This window comes from Pectinophora gossypiella, chromosome 3 (genome assembly GCF_024362695.1).
Source record: "Pectinophora gossypiella chromosome 3, ilPecGoss1.1, whole genome shotgun sequence".
Taxonomy (NCBI): Eukaryota; Metazoa; Arthropoda; class Insecta; order Lepidoptera; family Gelechiidae; genus Pectinophora; species Pectinophora gossypiella.
The window spans coordinates 11,767,425-11,792,246 of record NC_065406.1 but is presented as its reverse complement, the minus strand read 5'-3'; the positions used below and the strand labels follow the sequence as shown (position 1 = coordinate 11,792,246).

General features: G+C 38.6%; 1 protein-coding gene and 1 long non-coding RNA gene across 3 annotated transcripts; one reads left to right on the top strand and one right to left on the bottom strand.

Annotated features, from left to right (window-relative positions):
• Positions 1-720: 720 nt before the first annotated feature.
• Positions 721-7,349, bottom strand: LOC126381923 (uncharacterized). Of its 2 annotated transcripts, XR_007568999.1 has the most exons (8): positions 7,243-7,349; positions 7,083-7,159; positions 6,833-6,960; positions 5,113-6,679; positions 4,918-5,019; positions 4,644-4,733; positions 2,054-4,293; positions 721-1,734 (listed from the first exon to the last, which is right to left on the bottom strand). It is a non-coding gene; the product is annotated as an uncharacterized LOC126381923 (long non-coding RNA). The 2 variants fall into 2 exon arrangements; XR_007568998.1 differs by lacking the exon at positions 7,243-7,349 and having other exon boundaries at positions 7,083-7,222.
• Positions 7,350-8,503: 1,154 nt separating this feature from the next.
• LOC126381917 (importin-5) lies at positions 8,504-23,975 on the top strand. The gene is made up of 18 exons (XM_050031488.1): positions 8,504-8,654; positions 9,366-9,599; positions 11,133-11,275; positions 12,705-12,906; positions 13,337-13,462; positions 15,953-16,164; positions 17,101-17,332; positions 17,722-17,865; positions 18,388-18,507; positions 19,124-19,319; positions 19,808-19,957; positions 20,349-20,522; positions 20,918-21,222; positions 21,478-21,618; positions 21,828-22,047; positions 22,166-22,466; positions 22,667-22,880; positions 23,022-23,975. Exons 1-18 carry the CDS (start codon positions 8,574-8,576, stop codon positions 23,103-23,105), a joined length of 3,279 nt encoding a protein of 1,092 aa, XP_049887445.1. The 5' UTR covers positions 8,504-8,573; the 3' UTR covers positions 23,106-23,975.
• Positions 23,976-24,822: the final 847 nt, after the last annotated feature.

Sequence of the window (24,822 nt, the reverse complement as noted above, 5' to 3'; positions counted from 1 at the left end):
ATCTTTTAATTATAATTCCGTTACCAGCTGACCAAAAACGTTACAAATTTTTTCTACTCCTCTACTTTAATCTGGCATTTAAATAACCAAAAAGTCTAATATAAGTACATACATAATTAAACTCTTTGAAAAAGTGTACGCTCTATGGCCTATAAAAGCATTGTTTACAAAGTGTAACTGTACTATAATGTCGCCAAAAAAGCATTGTTGTTGTTTTTTTTTTTTTGACCTGGAAACTGGCACCTTTACTTTGTTTGGTGCCATAGATATACTATAAAAAAAAAAGTATACATTTGCCGCCATTTTCCCGCGCGTTGGAAAATAAATTGGAAAATTTTTGTGTTTCGTTTAAAATTACGTCGTCGTAGAAAAAGTATTGTATGCAACGTTGTATAACTAGGTCAAAAAATGCTCGTGGCGTCTCTTATTGCGATGTTCGCCAAGGCTCACATCGCAACTCACGCCACTCGCATTTTTTGACCCTTCTTATACAACTGTTGCATAAAATACTATTTCGTTGCTGTTTTATAAATAAGAGATAGAATTCAATTATTTTTCATTCTGTAATTTGAAAAATAATATTTAAATATTTCCCAAAGTCTATAAAAGGATTACATTATTAATATTTTAGAAAATAATAAAATAAGTGTATTTTTTTAGCGTCTGTAACGGAAAGAACGGTAACGGAATTCTAAGGCAATATACATAAGAGTAGCAATATTAACATTTTTGAAATAATATTTATTTCGGTTGGAAATAAAAAAAAGTTTTTTTGTGTCACAAACTAGGCTGGTCAGCAGTGCAAAAATATTTTGGTTCGATAACAATCCACTTTGTTTAAGGGCCATAAATAATAAATCCATGTTACTGTGCTTAATACACAGACATGTCTCTCTGTTGGTAAGACCTGGTGACAATACAAAAAATGGTTTGTACTTAAAAAATGTGGAAAAGCTGAATTTTCCCCCTTCCTTTTTATACTTTTCGTATAAATTAGACAAAACATCCAGTAAATATCTTCTTTGTTGCTTATTTTTCTTGTTAGTTATACACTCTTTTTTACCCGAAGTACATCGGCTGACGTCATCACGGAGATAAAAGGCTCGTACTTCCTTCTCAAATACTGAATATTTTGGTATTTTTGCTTTATTGTGTCGAATTCTTCCACGCAAACCTAGCAATTTCGCTACGTAACCTACAGATTTGTTTTGTTTAATAGGTTCCTGATTGACAATATTCTTCAAAACGTCTTTTTCTGTTGAAGAGGAACACTGTCTGTAGACATTTCGAAGTGAAATTTCTAGGACCTCCTCCCGGGCTTGTTTCTTGTTAATAGTATCTTCCAGTTCCTTAAGTTTTTGTGCAGTAGTAGTTTCCAAGTTTTTGTATAGTTTTCTTCTATAATCAATTATGTTTTTAAGTTTTTTTATTTTTGTTAAAGCACGATTATATTTTTTAACTAAAAGCAAATGTGCTCTATCTTTTCTGTGTTTTCGGCATATCTGTTTCTCATCATTATGATTCTTTTTTTCTCTTCAAGTTTTTGTTTTTCATCGTCGTGTATTTTTTTTTTCAATATTTTTCATTTTTTGTTCCCTTTTTTTTGACTCTCCAAATTTTTCTTTGTTCTTTTTTTTCTTCTTCGTTCATCTCGCCAATTATATTTTTCTGGATCTTGTTTAATTCGTTCCCTGTAATTTTTTGTTTCTGGGCTGGTGTTAGAGGCGCCATGATCTAAAAAAACCATATCAAACTGTAGAATTTAATCAAACCATGTTTTTTTACTGAAAAGTTTATTATGTGATTGTGGTCGTGGCTTTATACTTCAATTCCGTTACTTTTTGCTTTCCCTATATACGTTACTATCCATAGAGTAACAGAAAGGAACGGTAACGAAATTTTCTCTGCCTACAAAAATACATATTTCTCAATTACCACAAATTGTGTAAAGAATACTTTACATAATTCTAAATTTAGATTAAATTTCAGTTTTAGTAATGTTAAATGTGTATACATGATTCAATTAAAAGTATTACGTATTTGGAGTACTAACCCGAGGTTGTTGGGAACACAGGGATGAGACACGTCGAACACAAACGTTCCGTTACAAATTCCGACGCGAACTGACCTGTTTTTCATACCTTTTTGGTTGCAACCGCTCAAAAAATGTTGCTATATTCAAATAAAGGACAGAGTTTGGTAGTTATCTTTCGAATTTGGGATTTGTAACGAAATTAATTTTGGTAACGTATAGGGGAAATCCATTGTAGCGGAATAATATAAACTCACTTTTAAAGGATTTGTAGCTTTATTTTATGTAGAATTACGGTTTAATATGTAAATTGAGACTTACACCCGTATTCTCAGATGTCACTCAAGATTTCCTCCACTCGACTCAACCTCGGTTGAGGATTTTTGGTATTCATAGTTGACATTTACGTCCTCGACTTATGGTTCTTCCTCACTGGAGGTGAGTAAAAATTGAGGAATGAACTGTCAAATGTAAGGTACCTCGTGACCAACCTTAAGGACTACTCAACGCTTGAAATCCGTGCAAACGCTTGTTGTGACGATACTTTTTATATTACAAACTTCGATTTTTGTTATTAAAATGAGTGATAGTGACTTATATAGTGACTTTGAAGAGTTTATGGATTATGTTTATGATAATCCTTACGATTATCCGGCGCGGAAATATATCAGAGACGCTCAAAACCCTTTGGAATGTTACGACGAAGAACAATTTCAAAAACGCTTTCGATTTAGGAAAGATACCGTTGTTCATATGATATTGCCACTGATTGGATTGCAATCAAATGTAACCAACAAAGGGTTACCTTTACCACCCATATTGCAACTACTCATAGCGTTAAGATTTTATGCTACAGGAAACTTCCAGGTAAGTTAGCCATTCAAGCATTTATATAATTACTTATCTACAGTTATAAAAAATATTTACCAAACTATTTCTGTTTCAACAGATTGTTTGCGGAGACCTGCATAAGATCAGTCAGCCAGTTGTATCTAAAATCGTGGCTAAGCTATCGAAAATATTAGCAATGAAAGTAGTTGAGTTTATCAAGTTCCCTGGAGCACACGAGAGAGCCAACGTGAAGAGAGCATTTTACCAACGTGCTCAATTCCCAGGGGTAATCGGGTGCATTGACTGCACTCACGTACCAATTAAAAATCCGAGTCGGGAAAATGGAGAACTTTTCAGAAATAGAAAAGGTGAGTTCTCTATAAATGTACAACTAATATGCGGGCCACAAATGTTGATTTACGACATTGTGGCGAGGTGGCCAGGATCTGCCCATGATTCCCGCATATTCAGCAACAGCCGTTGTAGTATGCGCTTTGAAGAAGGGGATTTAGTAGGTGCTGGCATACTTTTAGGGGACAGTGGATATGCACAGTCGTCTTACACGTATACTCCCGTGCTAAATCCACAAACACCAGATCAGGAGCGCTACAACAGATCCCATATCAGTACTAGAAATATTATAGAAAGGCTGAATGGTGTCCTGAAAAGAAGATTTGCTTGTTTAAGCAGGAAGCTTCAGAACAAAATAAAAAATGTCCCTAACATCATCGTGGCATGTGCTGTATTGCACAATATCAGTGTTAACACTAACCAAGAAATGCCAGAACCCTTGAGGTCAAGGATAGACCCACCAACACCTGTTCCAGACAATGAACGAGGTAGTATTATAAGAGCTAGTTTTATCGCAAGACATTTTAGTTAAGTATAATTTTGTTATGTTAGTTATGTTTCCTCAGCAAAAAGAACGCCTTTTGTACCACTTGCTTCTTGTATTTAAATAATAAAGAGTTACTGTATTGTATTATGTACTAGTTTAGTTTCTATCTAGATGTTAGATATGTATTAAATACCTATAATATTATGTTATAATTCATATAGAAAAAGTTCTTAGAAATATTCTTTAAGATTCCATTATTTGTATCATAGTTAAAATTAGTTATTGCTCCAAATACAAGGGATATGCTCAATAAAAAAAATGTAATAAAAACTATCAATTTATTTCTTTCTTTCCCTAGAAAGATGCAGCTCTGCTAGCTCTCGCTTAGCCCGGCTGCATAGCAGCAACTCCTGCGCACTTTCCTTTTCAAGGCGAGCTTTATGATATGTCTCCTCAGCTGCCTTTACGAGCCACTCCCGCTCTGCTATCCTCAATTTGTGTAGCTCCTCCTCCCTGTCCACTATCACCTGATATCTATCCTTTCGCAAGGTGAACTCCTGATTAATTACATGAGCCCGAATGTTCTTTGAAGCTGAAACGTAACAAGAAGATATGTTAAAACGCACGAAAGTTCACAGGCTTAATAAACACAGTTACTTATAATAAAAATATTTTTTAACCGATCCTTTTTACTACGAAGTGAATACGTTTAACTGGCTAATATAAAAAAAGGTCACCACAAGTGCTGACAGATGGCCATCACATTCACAGATGTGAATGTAAACAAAAGATAAGAAAGCTGTAAAAACTTTTGTGGACGGAGTTGGGTCGCGCAAGATCAGCATGGGGTTTCTAGGAATTTGTTACCAAAAATACATTAGAAATTATTTTAGTTACTTATAAAGCAGATTTTGTTCAACAATATTGCTATAATAAGAATACCTTGAGTTTGAGAAGGTGCTCCATAATCATGTTCTCTCAATCCAGTTGATGGTCGACGAGGTAGCTCTACTTGTGCCACAGGAACAGACTCTACAAATAAAAAATTCCAAATATGTTACTTAAATAAGGTTACATAAGTGTTCATTAAACACACCTCTTTCTTAAAATCTTTAAAATCTTCACACTGGTTTAGATTACTTGTAATAATAATCAAGCCTATAGTTTTGTTTAAATGTACTAGATAATCAACTTAAGAAAATATCTAAGAAAATACCTTGAATTAGAGAAGGTGGCTCATAATCGGAGAGACGAGACCCGGCTGATGGACGATATTGATTATCCATTATTTCAATATCAACTTCCACAGGAATAGCTTCTGCAAAAAAGGCAAAACATAATGTATTCTGCAAAAAAAAATATGTTGTTTATTGTGTTAGAAATGGCAAAAAATATAGCTTAACTATTATACTTTGTATTTGGGATGGTCCTTCGCCAGGTGAGGTATTAGGTGTGCGTCAAGCTAGCGGCCTCAAAAAAAAAATGTGCACGAAAAAATAATTTGACCATACCAAAAAATAGTACTCTTATTGAAAAAAATAGTACCTGTTGTAAAAAAATTAGTACCATCACGGTTCTGGATTTATAGCCATGTTTTATTGCACTTGCTAGCTTGACGGTGAGCGAAATTTGGCGAGAGTTAACGACAAGGTCTTTCGCTTTGATTTAAACGCCAAAAAATAGTACCGAAATAGTACTCACCCCCTGCAAAATACCGAAATGAGTACTTCAACGGTTCCAAAGTTATAAAGGCAGTTCTTTGATCCCGCTAGCTTGACGTTTTGAAAATACCTATTATCTGGGGAACGCTTGCATACTTCAGTATGTAACTAATATCAATAAACTCGTATGAAATAGTACTTCCTACCATCATAATTTTGATCCGATTCTCTTTGTAGAAATATGTTAAAAAAACATCATAACCTATGCCATACATTTGTTGTTGATACAGTCACGTAGACAATTACATAACCTCACAATTTATTCGTAAGTATTGCCATTTTGGAGGTCTACCCTACCATTTCTTTGCACTTCAGAGTGTTTCTATTACAAAAAAAATGCTATTTCATACACCCATATGCACTAATTTTAATAGAAAATGGCTGCATGGGTCTAGTTCTTATTGAAAACAATCTGTGATTTTAATACATCATAATTCATTTTTAATCTACTGTTTTATTTTATAATTTATACCTTCATATTCAATTTGTTACGGATCGAAGTGTTTGTTAATAAACAATTTGCAGTATTTGTAGAATAACTCAAAGAGTTTCAACAATGATATTACTTTCATTTGACAACCCGGGCTCATCACCATTTTTTACCCAAAAATGGGAAAAAAATACTAAAATCTGACAACATCCTTCTTGAGCATGTGTAATAATTTTGTTCGCGACGGTACCTGTCTTGATAAATGTATGACATAGGTTATAATGACTTTTTGACATATTTCTACAAAGAGAATCAGGTCCAAATTATGATGGTAGGGAGTACTATTTCATACGAGTTTATTGACATTAGTTACAAACTGAAGTATGCAAGCGTTCCCCAGATAATAGGTATTTTCAAAACGTCAAGCCAGCGGGATCAAAGAACTGCCTTTATAACTTTGGAACCGTTGAAGTACTCATTTCGGTATTTTGCAGGGGGTGAGTACTATTTCGGTACTATTTTTTGGCGTTTAAATCAAAGCGAAAGACCTTGTCGTTAACTCTCGTCAAATTTCGCTCACCGTCAAGCTAGCAAGTGCAATAAAACATGGCTATAAATCCAGAACCGTGATGGTACTATTTTTTTTACAACAGGTACTATTTTTTTCAATAAGAGTACTATTTTTTGGTATGGTCAAATTATTTTTTCGTGCCCATTTTTTTTTGAGGCCGCTAGCTTGACGCACACGGTATTAGCGGGTGCTGCAGGGGCTGCAGGTGCAGGGAGATCGGGTACTGGGGCTAACATGTTGTGGTCCAACACCATATCTGGAATGAAAATGTTATCAATTGCTATAATTTTTACTTGCAAGAGCCACTCGGTGAAATTCTATTAACTTTCAACTGAACATAGAAAAGAGATATCAATAAAAACTATTTAGTAAGTGGAATAAGGTATGTATGTATATCCTGATAACTCACCACTATCACTATCAAACACGCCTTGTAGCTCTATATTTGTGGCATCCAAAAGAGCAGCATCAATAGCCTCCTGGGAGCCTTGAGAGGTACTAGCTGCATACAACCCACCTCCGGTCCTCATGCGTTCCCTTCCAAATTCAAATGAAAAATGAGAAGCTTAAAAATAACATTACTTACAACATTGCACTGTGTTTTGTAACAATAGTAAATAATTAAATATTTACTTTTAAGAAAGTATATGATATTTTACCTTTTTTCTTGTGCTAGAAATTGTTTTCTTCTGGTTTTTAAATTGTCCCAACATTTTTTTAATTGTGCCTCTGTTCGCTAAAAGAAATCAAAGGTTTGTTTGTAAGTTTAATCAAAATCAGGAATGATATTAATATTATGTGCTACATTTAGGTACTTACTTTACTATTGGTCTCAATGGAGTTAAATTCTTGTGTAAGGCGTACCCAAGCCATTTTTTTTACATTTGCATTTCCAGCCCCAATAGTTGCAGCAGAATTTAATTTATATTTCAAAACTAATTCCTGCAGACACACTTTTTCGTGTTCAGTGAAAGTTTGTCTTGTTGATCCGCTCGACATTTCGACTTGATAAACACTTTTACAAATCTAATAAACACTTTCACACTCCACAAAGTAGTTTGGGACGGATGATAACTTGCTCAGTGCAAAGTAGTCTGAAATTTGTGTTTGAAATAAACAAAGCCGGTACCGCGAAATCAACTGTCAAAGTCGATTTGACAATTTGTTTGACGTTTAAATGTTCCCATAAACTACAAACGTGACCACAGCCAACAGAATTCTATCATGCTGCCAACAAAATAATACGAAAACAATGACGTCATACCTCCACTCTTCCTCGCTGGAGGAAACCTCCGTTAAGGTTGAGGTGCCAACTAAGAATACCGATTTCAAGGAGATTTTGAGAATCCCTTAAGGTGGCCTTGGCTGAGGACCGAGTGAAGGCAGTTTTGAGTAAACATCTTAGAATACGGGTGTTAGACCATTACATAAAATAAGTCTAGCAATAACACAATCGAAAGATCGCAAAGATATAGACGTTTATTTTTCAAAAAATAGTTGGCGTCTACCGAAAAAATTCCTTTCCGTTTTTTTTTATTTCACAATATCTTTTTATTTATAATGAATCTAAATAGATTTTATTCGTTTTAAAATAAGTTAAATATTCAGCTAGCCTGTTTTAAGACTGCTTATGCTCTAACTATAAAAGATATTTTTCTATCACCGTTTTTATAGTAGCGGACATGTCATTAACCATAGGTACAACGAAAAAAAAAATGCCCACGTAGCAACATAATGCGTAGTGTGATCCAAATATCAAGTAACAATTATTTTCGAGTAATTATGTACCCGAGTATTGAGAAGCGAGTAATTATCACGTTTAATCTCGACAACGCCATCTTTATTAATTTTCGGCTTCGCGAATGTAGCCTGGAAAGTCCCTCACTGGATCAACTTGATAGATCCCAAATTGATCCAAAAAGATTCGTGGACCGATACAACTATTTTTTTTTTCTCCTAATTCGGATACACACACGTAATTTTTACGATTATGATTTGAAAACCGGTAACTTCCGAAATGCATAGACTATTATTTTTTCTTCGTTTGAAAAAGATCGGATAATTCGAAACAATACTGGCAACATGTCGAATACATGATTGCCACATGAAATTTTGTGAAAAAAAAGTCGGCCTTTTTGAGGAAGTTCAAAATGGCAGGAGATCAGGCGCAGTTTTTCCAATTACTAAATACTTTATTATCATCAGACAATGACATCCGATCCCAAGCAGAAGTGAGTAAAATCATTTTCTTTCTTGCTAATATTCATTTGCTTCGATAAATTGAGGCTAAAACGCATTTATTGTGAAAAACTTGAGGCTGCGGCCTCGTGTCAAAACGTGGTCATGGAGGATCCTAACGTAATTTCTGAAGTATTAGAAAATAGGTGAGTCCTCTTCATGATTCAAGTTAAAAATGTAAAGATCATCACATTTTCGTAGTGGTGGTCAGTATTCATGAGATATGCCAGGTTAGACATTTTTCAATAACCACTACTTTAATTTGGGCGGTGAAACGTTTGTCCCATGTGGTGTCGCTCGCCGGATGATTTATTATGATTTTCAACATTTCATAATTTCTACTTTAGATGTAACTGGGTCTAAATTGCGAAATTATTCTCCTAAGATTATAGGATATATAATGTAACCAACACCTACATGGTGTTAACAGTTGATTCAGCACTCAAAATCTATATTGGGGACAAGTTCAAGTTTGACTATTGCATAAATTGTTTGTTTATAAAGTTGCAAAACCTGTTTAGTATTTATAAATCTGTAACAAATTTCACTGTTACTCGTCTCCATTTTTAGGATCTACAATTTGTTTAAAGGTTTTAGAAATCAGTGGGGATTCCTAACAGCTTATGTTACTTTTCATCACTCCTACTTTTTTTTAAATCTAAACAAAATAGCTACTTATTATATATATTGAAATTTGTATTCAGGAAGCATACAACAACATCCCGACAGAAACAAAAGTGGTGCACCTAGTGGGGGCGGTGCAGAATGTGGAACTGGGGGAGGAGGGTCGTGCCACAGCGGCGGTGCTGCTGCGCCGGCTGCTCAGCTCTGAGTTCTTTGAGTTCTTTCCAAAGCTGCCTTTTGAGCAGCAGGCTATGCTACGAGAACAACTGCTGCTCACACTACAGATGGATGTCAGCCAACAACTGCGCCGCAAGGTTCTATTTATTCTATTTTTTATAATTATAAACTCATCATGATCACTGTGATCAGAAAACCTCTTGCTGCCACTCTGTTAATTGTAACATTGTAGGACATTGGTCCTAATATGGATATGATGAACTCTGTTGTTATTCTTCTTTTCATAATTACTTCATTGCTATGAAGTCTTACATTAAGAATTGTGTCTACATTAGAATAGTGAAGTCACTATTCAAATGTAGACACAATACAATATAAACAGCCTATATAAGTCCCACTGCTGGGTACAGGCCTCCCCTCAATCAACCGGAGGGGGTATGAAGCATACTCCACCACGCTGCTCCAGTGCGGTAGACACAATACTTTTATATATTTGTAAGAGAAATAAAATCTTTGTTACATTTTATTTAACTGAATATCATGAATTTTCTATAAATGTTGTCATATTTGATATTGATAGGCTCTATAAATATCTTGCTTTGAGTAAGCATCATATCTTATCACAAAATGTGTTGTTAAGTGATGCATATAATTGTAAAAATAAACCTGCCATCATTGATAAATCTGGCATAGTCTAGTGATAGTAATACTGGGCATATTGATGAACAGTTGTAGATTGTCATTGAATAACATTCAAGTTCAAATAGATTGTAATATTTTCCTCAGTACAGTTCTATTACAATAGATCATTGTTCTTAATTTTTTCACTGACTCACAACTTCACAAGTGAATGGTCCTTGGTCTAATTTTGGCCTTAGAAACAGATAGTGACTCATCAAACAGGCATTTTGAATAGCACCTATTCAACTGCTATCTGACACAGATTTCGGTCAGGCAATTTTAAAGATTATAATTTTATTGTCCCCTATTACCTTAATAAATAATTATGTGTTCTATCATAATATTTTTCATATTTTTTTATAATGGAAGTTAAATTAAGTAATTTGTATGCACTATACACGGCGCATTAAATAAATAGCGCGCACGGATCGCGTGTGTCAATGCTAAGAATAAGTATGTACTAAATTGAATCGACACTTACGACGCAGTAAATAAATATCGCTATTGCGTTTTGATAGCGTATCAGAGTTCAAATAAAACCTGATATCATTCCCAGGTTTACTTTTTCTATCAAATATATCTCTTAGACAGGAAAGTAGGAAATTCAATTAAAGAAATTAAAGGTAAATGACAACATTTTATGCATCAATCAAGTCTTTCTGCATCAGCTAAGCTGTTTATATGCTAAACAACAACCAAATAAGGCCCTTACTAACCAATAGTAGAGTTGCTAAGTGTATTTATTACAGAATACGAGTATTAAATGGTACATAAACAAGTATCTGTGTGTATTCTGTGTATTCCTAGACGGCATGCAATAGATTATACATAACAATATATAGGTTAAAACATTTGACAATACTTTCATAGAACATCTACAGGCCTGTAGATAGGGACATCCCTATTCCCAGTGTCCTGCTATTATGAACGATAGTCCAATGAGCCAAAGGCAGTGTCTATAGCAAACTAACAATAGTTATCTTGCACAGATCTGCGACGTGGTGTCTGAGCTGGCGAGGAATCACATCGACGACGACGGCGTGAACCAGTGGCCCGAGTTCCTGCAGTTCATGTTCAACTGCGCCAACTCGCAGGACCCCAACATGAAGGAGGCCGGCATTCGCATGTTTACGTAAGGAGATTATTATGTATAGTCATGAGCAATATAATGTACCCACTTTAGGACTGTCGCACTAACATATTTGACATATAGTGAGACTTACAGTTCAATTTGTTAAAAAAGTAAATGTGACATGGTATCAAAGTGTATACATTATTAATGCTCGTGACCGTATATCCTTTACTCTTAAAATCAGCCGCACTGTGGATGCGTTTTCTCACGAATTTGTCTCGTGTGTACACGCCGGAGCAAACCAACGTTTCAATTATTATAGGAGCGTGTATACCGGGGGCGGGTTGGTTTGTCCTAGAGCGGCATTCCTTACGTACGATGCACATTCGTATCCAAAGTGCGATCTATGTAAGCCTGTTGCAGTGTAGATGAAGAAGTAAACTCAGAATTTTAAACAATCCATAGCTATATTATTACATGCCGGGGTTCCGCCGTATTGTGTCATATCTGCCTGCCTACTCTACGCGCTTACTACTGTCACCATTATACATAGTATAACTCGACCTAAATTTTACAGTGAATAAAATCTTTAGTTATATGAGGCATATAACCTTCCGCGAATACTCAATTTTCTTGTCGCCATAGCAAATTAAATCACGCGGTTGGTAATTATGTGTGTAACACCTCGCATAAGTGCATAAACTTAGTTTGTACTATATACTGATGTAACTAGAACCTTAAACTCCTTGAAAAGTACTTGTACTATGAAAGATGCGCTGTGATAAATCCCCATGTTTCTGCAGGCGTAATACCGTTAGAACGGTTAGCGCAACCTCGAACCATCAATAGTAATTGCATGAATAATTATGTCCCCGGTTGTTTATAGGCTGCATTACGTTATCATTACGTTTCTCAAAACGAATTAGATTTGGTCACTCGGCGCAATGCCTAATAGTTTTTACCTAAAATAAATGAATGTTTTTGTAATTAATAATTTCCACGCACACACACTCCTACGTGCATATCTGTATATGAGATATGTTACTGCCAAGGTGTGCTACACTAAATTGGGGTTTCGCTAACACCAACCTTTCATAGGATGGAGTTTGATAGTAACTCCCAAAACAAGCATTTGCATCTCATCTCAAAATCTTGCATTTCTAACTTTAGATTATATCAACAAAATTTTGTAAACGTCGTCTGGCGCGTGCGAAACACCTTTATACCAGAAATAAACCAGTTACAATGTAATAAAACTCTTTCGAAAGTTCGAGTACATCAATTTTCGTAATATAACTCGCTTAAAAAAATGACAACAGCAACTGTCAGCACATGTAGATATTTTTTTATATTATGGTGTAGAAGAGGCATTTTAACATTACACCTTCTGCCCACGTCGTTCCCTAACTCCACATTTTGCAGTTATTTTGAATGATGCTGAAATGTGTCAGATTTTACCAGCTTTCCTAACAATCAATATCGCCCACAGATCGGTCCCAGGGGTATTCGGCAACCAGCAGAACCAGAATCTGGACGTAATCAAGCGCATGTTACTCTCGGCGCTGCAGCCGACCGAGTCGCAGGCGCTGCGCGTGCAGGCCGTCAAGGCGGTGAGCTCGTTCATCCTGCTGCACGACAAGCAGCCCGCCATCCAGAAGCACTTCCAGGAAGTACTGCTGCCGCTTGTACAGGTAATTAATGCTTGTTATTTATGTGCACTATCTCATTCTAGTAGCAATCTTAGATAAGGCCATTTTCATCGTTATGAAGTTTCATGATGGACATTTCCATCACTGGTCAGCTATGCTTATTATTTATCTCGATAATTGTCAAGTTGTGCCTGCAATATAAAATTAATAAAATTGAAATATATTAAAGATCTAAAAAATATCTGTGCACACAAACTCCTACGTGCATATTTCTGTATATGAGATATGTTACTGCCAAGGTGTGCAACAGTAATTTGGGAGTTTCGCTAACACCAACCTCTCATAGGATGGAGTTTGATAGTAACTCTCCAGACAAACCACTTATTTTCATAGGTGCCTGTCTCGTTCACTATGGAAATAATGTTAATTTTATGGATTCCTATCTTTGATAAGGCTTTTTTTATGTAAACAGGTGGTGGTTCAGACCATTGAAGAGGCGGACGACGACTCCGCCCTGAAAGTGCTGATCGAGCTTGCTGAGTCTACTCCGAAATTCCTGCGCCTGCAGCTGGAGAACATCTTCCAAGTCTGCATTAAGGTAAGGAAACTATGAATTATAACCCATGTAAAAGAAATAGACACCTCTCATCATGGGTGTTTGTATCACACCAATGGCCCCGATTCCTGGAGACACCGCCTAATTTTATTTTAAGTTATATCCGTCATTTTCATATCCATCGAAAAGGAAAGGGACGGATGATTCACAGCTCTTAATTTTAGGAAGAATGAGTAAGTTAATGTGTCAGGTTATTGACTGATGTAAAATTTTTAGACGGTTGGTTTAGATTTGTGCTTAAAATTGACGTGTGTTCCATAAATTTTATGCTTGTCAATTACCCGTCCCTTTCCTTTTCGGCGGATAAGAAAATGACAGATATAACTTAAAATAAAATTAGATGCTATTTACAGGAATTAGCACCAATGTGATGTTTAGATTGCAGGAGTTATATGGAGTGGAGATCAAGGCTGTATTTTAAATAGATGGAAGAAATGAAGTGCTCTTGCCTGTTAGTAATTGGATGAGAATAGCCCAATGTCTAGCCCAGTGGCGCATATTAGAGGTGACCTAAGTCCAGTAGTGGACGGTAAAGGGATGATTACGATATTGAATGTTGATATGATCGGAATCCTATTATTCTGACAAATGCGAATATAATGACAATAACATATTGTACAAATGTAATTCATCCATCCTGTCCTGTCAATATAATGGCTATAAAAGCAGCTTGTGGCCACACTGCACTGACGTGGAACTAATGTAATTGCTGTTCTATGCCCCGGTATCAAAGGTCATGCGTCGATTTATATAACAAATCAAATAAATAACCATAGGCATTATTGTCAAGGACAATTTTGTTTGGTTAGTTATGAAATGTCCAATTGTAATTCAGTTTTCAAATAAAATAGTTTTTTTTTGTATTATTATACTAACCTAACCTAACATGAGCGAAGATTTGCTATTACATCGTTATAAAAAAATCCTAATCTTCATAATTTCTAATTCAACCAGATGATTCATTAAACATTTAATCTAATTGAACTTGCATATAATCCATGATTTGCACATTAATTAGTTAAAGCAAAATAAAAAAAACTGCAGATGACTTAATGAGCAATTAAATGCGTACTTATATTATCACAGCTAACATAAAACTAGTAGTATAGCTTACTATAGGTACTTGAATGATGTACAGTCATAAGAAATATCATGTACCCACTTTAGAACATTATCTCCCTGAGAAAGGGAATATTGTGACAGCAACTTACGCTGACGATACTGCTATACTTGCAAGTCATAAACGCCCAGATGCTGCTTCAAAAATCCTGCAAGATGGCCTTGATGACATAGATAAGTGGCTGAAAAAATGGAGAATAAAAGCCAGTGTCTCAAAATCTGTGCATATCACATTCTCTCTCCGACAAGGCAACTGCCCTGGAGTGAAACTCGGCAACCAAGAACTGCCTCATAGTGATGCTGTCAAATACCTGGGGATTCACTTGGACCGAAGATTAACTTGGAGGACGCACATAGAAGCAAAAAGAGACCAGATCACTATTAAGTACAGAAACCTAAATTGGCTTCTGAAAAGGAATTCACTACTATCCACTGACAACAAACTTCTAGTCTACAATACCATTATAAAACCGATCTGGACGTATGGAATCCAACTATGGGGCACTGCTAGTGCCTCAAACATCAATATCATACAAAGAGCCCAAAACATGATCTTCAAAAGCATAACAAATGCTCCATGGTTCATCAGAAACATGGAAGTACATGAAATACTGAAGGCAAACACTGTGCAACAGGAAATAAGATCTACTGCGGCACGGTACAAAATCAGACTGGAGCACCATCCGAACCCCCTGGCTGAAACGCTCACAAAGCCTACCCACCAAAGACGACTGAAAAAAGCCGCAGTAATGGACTTGAGCAAATAGACTGCATGTCTTACCTTAAAGAAGAGAGCGTTCCATTGGGAAAGTAATCTCTGCACTGCCCTACCAACACCTGATCTGCTTATAGTCGACTGACTGATCGCAGATAAAAACGGAAAAAAAAAAAAAAAAAAAAACTTTAGAACATTGTCGCACTATCATATTTGACATTTAATGAGACTTACGTGGTTTCAAAGTGTATACATATTAGTACTCGTCACTGTACCATGTAAGAAACTTATCAAAAATGCAGTATTTTTATGTGTAGAGTGTAACTATATTACCTACAGAATAAAGACAATACTACCATAAGAATGGCTTTGTTAGGTAAAATGGTTGATTAGAAATGCGCCGAATACTGCGCTACACAAATACTGAATATTATTATTGTTTATACCAAGGAGGTCTGAGATTACCTGTCCACATTGACACTTGGCTAACATTGAATGTTCTAGAATGTGTCTTGGGTGTATTGGAGTCTATTCTTATTTCGTTGTAATACATAGAACCAACCTTACAATCCGATACCGATTTTTAATTATACAATGAAATATAATGCAGACGCACAATAAAAACATTTCCCGCGCAGGTGATAGCTGACACAGACGCTGAAGACAACTGGCGTCAGTTGGCGCTCGAATGCTTGGTGACGCTGTGCGAGACTGCGCCGGCTATGGTGCGGCGTCAGGCGGCCAACGCCATCCGGCTGCTGACGCCGCTGGTGCTCGAGATGATGTGCGAACTCGACGACGAGCCTGACTGGGCCGTGCAGGATGATACCGCTGACGAGGATAATGAGAAGTACGGCTGGCTTTTTTTCTGGTTCTTCTTCTATCGTGTGGGTTGTGAGGTGAATTACCAACCTCATCAACCCTGGTGTCAGGGTTATTATTGAACCGCCGACTACGTACTTACATCAGTAAGTAGTAACCGGAACCAACAACTTAACGTACTTTCAGAAGCACGGATCATCTTACTTTCGGATAATCAGGTGATCAGCCTGCATTCCTGCAACATCCTAACCAAACCAGGGCCTCATAAAGTGACTTTTGTGATAGTCCCCACCGGAATTCGAACTGTGGAACCTGTGGATCGTGGGCCCAACGCTCAACCACTGAACCACAGAGGCATTTGTTTTCTGATTGATAAGGGGAGAAATCGAATGTAGAATTAGATATAATTTACTCGTAGGCGACCTAAGTTGGGACACATTTACTTAACAAATATTTAAACCAGCAGTATTGAAGAGTGAACAAATAGGCAGAGCGTAAGTACCGGAACTATCCATTTATCATAAATAGCGACGTTTGTCGTAAACAGGTGGCGTAAGATTCTTTTACATGACTGCATTTTTATGGTGTAGTTGCACAGAATCTTACAAGAGCAAACAGCGAGATAATTAGCATCCTATGTTCCTTATACATTTGGATGTCAGTCCCTCGTCAACAAACATTACTTGGATGATGAAAGATTTGTGTAAAGTTATGCTTCCACTTGAGAAAATTGGAGCATAAGAGCGTAAAGATTTTTGGCTTTGTATTGCCTTCGTTCACTTGGTCAACATATCTGCGCCGATTATATTATTATTTTCGATTTAGCAGCAGCAATTAGTATGTGACTAGACTAATGACACTCCTTACCCTCCAATATCGCTCAGATAGACGCGCAGCTTGTACTTTAAGGAATTACATTTATGCTACGCGATGCATATAATAAAGCCTACTCTTTACATTACAGCAACTACGTGGCAGCGGAATCAGCTCTCGACCGTATGTGCTGTGGGCTCGGCGGCAAGATCATGCTGGGCCTGATCGTGGGCCAGGTGCCGGAGATGCTCAACTCGGAGGACTGGCGGCGGCGGCACGCGGCGCTCATGGCCGTGTCCTCGGCCGGCGAGGGCTGCCACAAGCAAATGGAGTCCATGCTCGACCAAGTAGTCTCTGCTGTGCTCAACTACCTTACTGACCCGGTTAGTTACTACTGTACTCCCATATTATTATGTATTCGTGAAAACATAACCCTGCCTTTGTTTCGTATTGTTAGTTAAAAAAAATATATGAGAGAACGGACAAAGAAAGCGCTCAACACACTAAGAGAATACGCCCATAAAAATGTATTTTATAGAAATACAGCCTCTATTTTATTTACTAATGAATCGTTAGTGATATAACCCTAATATTGGTTGCATCACATCCATAACATTGGGAGAACAAATGTGGCGTTTGCTCCGTTTCTTTCTGAATTATAGAAAGTCAGGGATCTCAGTTCACAAATAAATACACAGTATGTTAATTATCATAATCTTTATACTTAGTTATTGAAAAGAAACAACAAATAACAAAAGAACTATATTTTCAGCATCCTCGCGTCCGCTTCGCCGCGTGTAACGCTATCGGTCAGATGTCGACGGACTTCGCGCCCATCTTCGAGAAGAAGTTCCACGACAAGGTGGTCCCCGGCCTTCTCATGGTGCTCGACGACAATGCCAATCCCCGCGTGCAGGTATATATTTCATCTCGTAATGTCAGGAGGACCTTTGTCCTCCTATACTAGGCTCCCATATAATGCGAAAACGAGAAATCGGGAAAATATATGCTATGACGCAATAGATATGCTAAGTAAAAGAGAACCCTTTCCATAATAGAAGAGATGCCAATGCAACGCTAGGAAGCGAAGCTCTGGTGGCGCGAATTAGTACTAAATTTAAAATGTTTCTATGGAACTACTCATCATTTGATAATGCGTCGCCTGGTTTATCGGGTCGATGACCGACCTCGACGACTGGTTACAGGGTTATTATTGAGCCGCCAAAGGTCACTGACTTTGTTCTATAGGTGGTAGGCATATATATCCTTTGGTTATTGAAATTTTGAATTATCTTTGGACAATGAAGATTTGCCAATAAATAGACCTTTTCTAAGATCTATTTTAGGACTCCCAAATGTGTCTGATTGTCTAATGTACCAGATAGTATTACCAGGTGGTCTTTTCCATTTAAGTAAATATAAACATAATCTGTTTCAGGCTCACGCGGCTGCTGCTTTGGTGAACTTCAGTGAAGATTGTCCTAAACCTATTCTGACACAATATCTCGATCCATTGATGGCGAAGCTTGAAGCTATTTTGACCACTAAATTCAAAGAGGTGAGGTTTTAACGTAATTTTTGAAATAAGAATCCCAATGAATCGTTAGTGATATAACCCTAATACTGGTTGCATCACATCCATAACATTGGGAGAACAAATGTGGCAATTGCTCCGTTTCTTTCTGAATTATAGAAAGTCAGGGATCTCAGTTCACATACAAATACACTAAAGTGTTTACCCCGAGAATTAGATAGTTTCCTAGATCAAAGATAAATTATGAAATTACTAAGTAAAAACAGATCTAAAGGTGACAAAAAACGTGTTCCTTTTTCTATTTCACTTATGTAGAAAAATGTAATAATAAGTTCTATGACGTCTCGATTTGCATTATCATACATTTCGTGTTTTGACGTTTAGTAAAAAGTAACTGATTTGACTAGTTGGAAAGTACACTATACTAATGCAAAATTGTGATATATTTGGATTCAACACCGTGTTTTACTTCATATTTATTTAGTATGTTTATGATGACTATAGATTTCTAGTCTTCTAGAATTGTCATGAATATTGCTTACATATGAGGCTTCTTAGTTCGATCCTCCACGTTAACTACTATCGCATGACTCGAATGTGTTATGTCATTGTTATAAAAAATACTTTTCCTGTGATCCAGTTGGTGGAGCGCGGCACGAAGCTGGTGCTGGAGCAGATAGTGACGACGATCGCGTCCGTAGCGGACACGGTGGAGCAGGACTTCGTGGTGTACTACGACCGGCTGCTGCCCTGCCTCAAGTACATCATCGCCAACGCCAACACCGAGGAGCTCAAGATGCTCCGCGGCAAGACCATCGAGTGCGTCAGTCTTATTGGTGAGATATACTTGTTTAAATAAAAATATAGCTATTGCTTTGAGAGAAGGGGAAGGGGATTTTCCTCCAGAGACACTTTAGGCATAGAATAAGGAATAATACTACGTATAGAACGGCAACTCCGCTCCCCACCAGCGGCTGCGCTAAGTTTACCTCACCCCCCTCGGTCCTACTTTAGTCTTCAATCGTATGGCGTCAGACGTAATACACACAGAAGCGCCGATGCACAGATAACGTCAATATGTAGTGTTTGTGTAAAATGAAGTGTTTTATATGAAGTATCCGGGTGTGCTTTAGGCTAGGAAAAAAGTTAACCTGCGCTATACGGGGCGCAGGAATCTTTGCTATAAGGAAGATATTGTATGAGGTATTGCCCAGCAATTAATGATACCTAAATATGCTCCCAAACAAACAAAGAATTAGATTAGAATACATGTGCCATCTAATTCAATCGAATTCTTTAAAAATGCGTGTATTGTGTGATCCAGGCCTGGCGGTCGGCTCAGAGAAGTTCGTGGACGACGCCATCGAAGTAATGGGGCTGCTGATCGGACACATGAAGGGCGAAGGCCTGCCCGCCGACGATCCTCAGACCTCTTATCTCATCTCCGCTTGGTCCCGCTTCTGCAGGATTCTTGGTGAGTTTGATATTTTTACATATTTGTTCTTTTACTGTCACTTCAGTTTAAGCTGTTCTTAAAAAAGGTCTAATGTCACACTTGATCAATGACCTAATGTACCTTTAATTTCAAGAAAAAAGGGACGGAGTTTCGATCCTCGACTCTTGGATATTTATTTATTTTCTCTAATTTCCACATACCAAGGAGACCGCGTTACGGTCAAGTGTACAGTGGAATCATAGTTTTCTTTCTCAAGGAAAGATCTGTTTGCTTTCTGGTTAGATCTCATTTATAAACAATGGTAAAAGATTCTTTCTTAATTCTTTATTAATTCTTTATTAAAATCTTTATTAGGGTAAATAGCATCTTTATAACATGTTACTACTACTTACTATTATTCAATTTACAGGCAAGCGTTTCGCGCAGTTCCTGCCGATGGTGATGGAGCCGGTGATGCGCACGGCGGCGATGAAGCCCGAGGTGGCGCTGCTGGACAACGACGACCTCGAGACCATCGAGGGAGACCTCGACTGGCACTTCGTCACACTCGGCGAACAACAGAACTTCGGCATCAAGACTGCCGGTTAGTATTTGCTAATAATATATGGGCTTCTTAACAACTTAGTCAAATTAGGTACTTCTTAAGAGGCATCAAAACTAAACATTTGTATGGATATACCAAGTATGACGTTATACATCCACCCAAATGTGAGTTCATGTGAACTGACATTACAATGAAGAAAAAACACGCTGCAATTGTTCTTCTGATTACTTGCTGCTTTGCCCACCCTATTAGAGATTGCGGGCTTGAGTCTATGTATCTGTAAATAACAGGACAAAAAATGGTTCTTAGTCGAGAGGAGTGGAAAAATCAAAGAGAGGTCTTTGCCCAGCAGTGGGGTCGAATATGCTAGATAGATAAGAAATCAATAATAGATTGTTTTAAAATTCCGTTATAATAGAGTTCTTAATCGTCAGGTTTGGAGGACAAAGCCTCTGCTTGCGACATGCTTGTCTGCTACGCGCGCGAGCTGAAGGAGGACTTCGCCGAATACGTAGAGGACGTGGTGAAACTGATGGTGCCGATGCTCAGGTTCTATTTCCACGACGGTGTGCGCACGTCCGCCGCCGAGTCGCTGCCATACCTGCTGGAGTGCGGCCGCGCGCGCGGACCGCAGTTTGTGCAGGGCATGTGGGCGTACATCCTGCCCGAGTTGCTCAAAGCTATCGACTCCGAGCCCGAGCAAGAAGTGCAAGTTGAATTGCTCAACAGCCTCGCTAAGGTAAGTTCAGACAAATTCAAACATACGTAATTGCACCGAAGGAAATAGTTACAAAAGATATGTTTCCTTGTATACATTCGTGGAGTAGATCCCTGTGAAGATTATAACAAACTTACTTTCAAAGTACCTTCAAAGAAATATACCTCACAGAGACCTGAACTAGATTGCACTCTTCACAGCTAATCAATCGGTAACTCATTTATTCTCAGTCACCTGTACATGAACTGAAACTAAAAAGATGATTATTGTCCCCAGTGTATCGAGTTGCTGGGCGCAGGCTGCTTGCCCGACGAGATGATGACTGAGGTGTTGCGTATTCTTAACAAGCTGCTCACCGAGCACTTCGAGCGCGCCACAGAGAGACACCAAAAGCGCAACGACGAGGATTACGATGAGGTAAAAATAATATTCCATTACCGGGCGATAATTTTTATACAAATACATTCAACTGCCTTACTTGTCAAACAGCTAGTCTCTATCTATGTATTTATATATAGGACATGATAATAATGTAACACGAGCGTTATATCAAATAGTGAACGTCTTATGTGAACTCGTGTGGATTGCGTGTATCGTACGAGACTAAGCACACTTTACTTCACCAGGTGGTAGAAGAAAAACTGGTAGACGAGGACAACGAAGACGTGTACGGGCTATCCCGCGTGGCGGACGTGCTTCACGCTCTCATGTCTACATACCGCGAGACATTCTTCCCGCACCTGGACACGGTGCTGCCACACCTCGTCGCGCTGCTCGCCCCCAACCGCCCCTACGCCGACCGCCAGTGGGCCATCTGCATCTTCGACGACGTTATTGAGTTTGGAGGTACATCTCGATTGTTACGATTGGACTGCCCTAAATATACTGTTTACAAGCGATTCCCCTTCGCTAAGTTCGAGGGCTCTATAAGATTTGTAACGATGACCTATTATTATTTCGACAGGACCGGCATGCGTGAAATACCAGGACATATTCCTCGAGCCGATGCTGAACGGGCTGAGCGCTCCCGAGGCGGAGGTACGGCAGGCGGCGGCGTACGGCTGCGGCGTGCTGGCACAGTTCGGCGGCGCGCAGTTCGCGGCTGCCTGCGCGCGCGCCGTGCCGCTGCTGGCGGCGCTGCTGGCCGCACCCGACGCTCGCGCCGACCACAACCTCAACGCCACTGAGAACGCCATCTCCGCCGTAGCTAAGATCATCAAATACAACCACTCGCAGATCAACAGGGACGAGATCATCAGGCACTGGTCAGTTGGTTTCTATCGATAACCAGTTTTATTCATAAAGATCTTGTGTGAAAAAGACTGTTTACGAATGGATCATAAACCTGTATTACGTTTTGTTCTAATCGACATGTATTTTTTTGAGAAAATAATAGTACATAATATGATAGTTAGATTTCGATTGTCGTTTGTCCTCTCAATAATAACATTGTTGGTATATCCAGGCTGACGTGGCTGCCGGTGGTCGAAGACACTGAGGAAGCGCCGCATGTGTACTCGCTGCTGTGCGAGCTGGCGGCGGGCGGGCACCCGGCGCTGCAGACTCCGGACGCGCCGCAGCGGGTCATCGCCACGCTCGCAGAGGCCTTCCTGCGCGACGCCGTGCCCAAGGATAACGCCGTCTACGCGCAAATGGTCGCACTCGTCCGCCAGATACAGGTACCTTTTTGCCCAGAGGATGTTATTAAGTTATATACATTATTCAGTTTCCAAAGCGTTTGCGAAAGATTCCAAAACATAATAATATAGAATGCTGCATTTATATTTTTGTAACGGTTTCCTAATGTGTTTCTGTTTCAGAGCAATGCGGAACTGTTCAACCAGTGCCTCATGCAGCTGAGCAATGAACACAAGGAGGCGCTGCAGACGGCGCTATCGACGTAGTGGCGCAGCCCCCGCCGCCCGCTCCCGCCCCGCGACTTCTCTACCACCACTGTGTATATCAAATATTCTATGTAATACCGATACAATAAATACATTTCTCTTGCACAGGTTTGTGTCATCCTATACATGGTAAAAAACTACGTTCGATAAACGACTGAATAGCAAATTCTAAATGAGAATAAACTCATCACTTCGTTCCTTTTCGAGGATTATTTCCATCGATCTCATTGTCGATTCGAGTATCCGTTGGGCTAATTAAAATTGCTGTGATATATTTTTATACTAATTTTTGATTTTAATTTCATGCTTTATAAGCACTCTTTAACCATTATTATGTCGATTTCGAAACTTTTAATGTTTTTTTTCTTATGTCGACGTTGTATAATAAAATAAGCAATTCAATGTAACTGGGATGGTTCAATTTCTCTAATTTAGCGTTAGCCCGGGAGACTTGCTTGCTTATCCTCCTTTTGCATTTACGTAGTAGGAAACTGGATCTATCGAGATCTGTCTCCTATACGTAGGCAATTATTTATTTGTTGTTCTAAAAGTTAATTACCCATCGGGGTATGTAAACAAAACTGTATATCTGTATTATTGTATCTTTGTTGATAATAAAATGTTCGGCAGCTGTAAGAAAGGAGATTTTGCATTTAATGAATTGCTAGAGCCGTATTAGAAAGATTGAGTCATCTCTTTTGTTATGGTTTGCCATATTTCGGCTACGACGGGAACTTGGTGGCTGTTTCTCGCAATGGACGAGATGTCGTGTCTGTTTATAAGAAATAATTTTATTCCGTAATATATATAATATTATTATTATATATACATTTCTTTGTTTAACTAAAATAAAAGTTATTGACATTTAAATGTGTTTTAAGTTGTTTTCCTTCTCGAAAAGTAAGTCGAGCCGTAATATAACATACACTACCACAATTTACACAACAGTGTCATCAAAGAGCAACACGGGGGGAGTATGTATGTTCCCAGGACCGCGTGCGACGCGACGCAAAAGAGTTGTCTACGCGACTACTGGTTCATTTGTATCAAGCGTGTGATGATCGCACGCTTTATAAAATGTGCAGTATACTACGACGGAGGTTTTCAAAGAGGATTTAAGGTCATAGCTCATTAGAGCCACCCGGCACCGCCTCGTCGCACGGCGTCCACTCGTTATCGACAGGTGGCCCACGGGTGGACACCGTGTTATCACCAATAAACGTCGCGCGGTCAACCAATGGACCTCGCATCGTCAACCAGTGGATCCCGCGCTGGCCGCTGGTATATTTACGAACTTCTTCGATAAGTTTTTCTTTATTCATTTTGAAAGTAAAAACCAAACGTCCACCTCGTTCGAAAGAAAGGCTGGGAATGAATGAAGGGAGAGAGGGAGCGGCGCATCGCTACCGTACCGTCCTCACGTGAACCACTCGCGGGCAGCGCGCATTCAACGCAAGGCAAGCGTGCGAGCAGCATGTTTTCACCAAGTGGTCCACCCACCGTCCGCACGTGGAGGGCATGCGACTGAGGCGATGCGGTGATGCTACGAAGTTGATGTAGTGAGCGTATACTCATACAAGTTCATATAAAGAATACTAACCGCACGAGGCGAGGCGGTGCGGAGTTGGTGTCGGGTGGCTTTAACCACCCGTATATACAAAAGTACTCTGTGTTAACCACTACCTCTGACCACTACGTTTGGTTTTCATATAGTAAA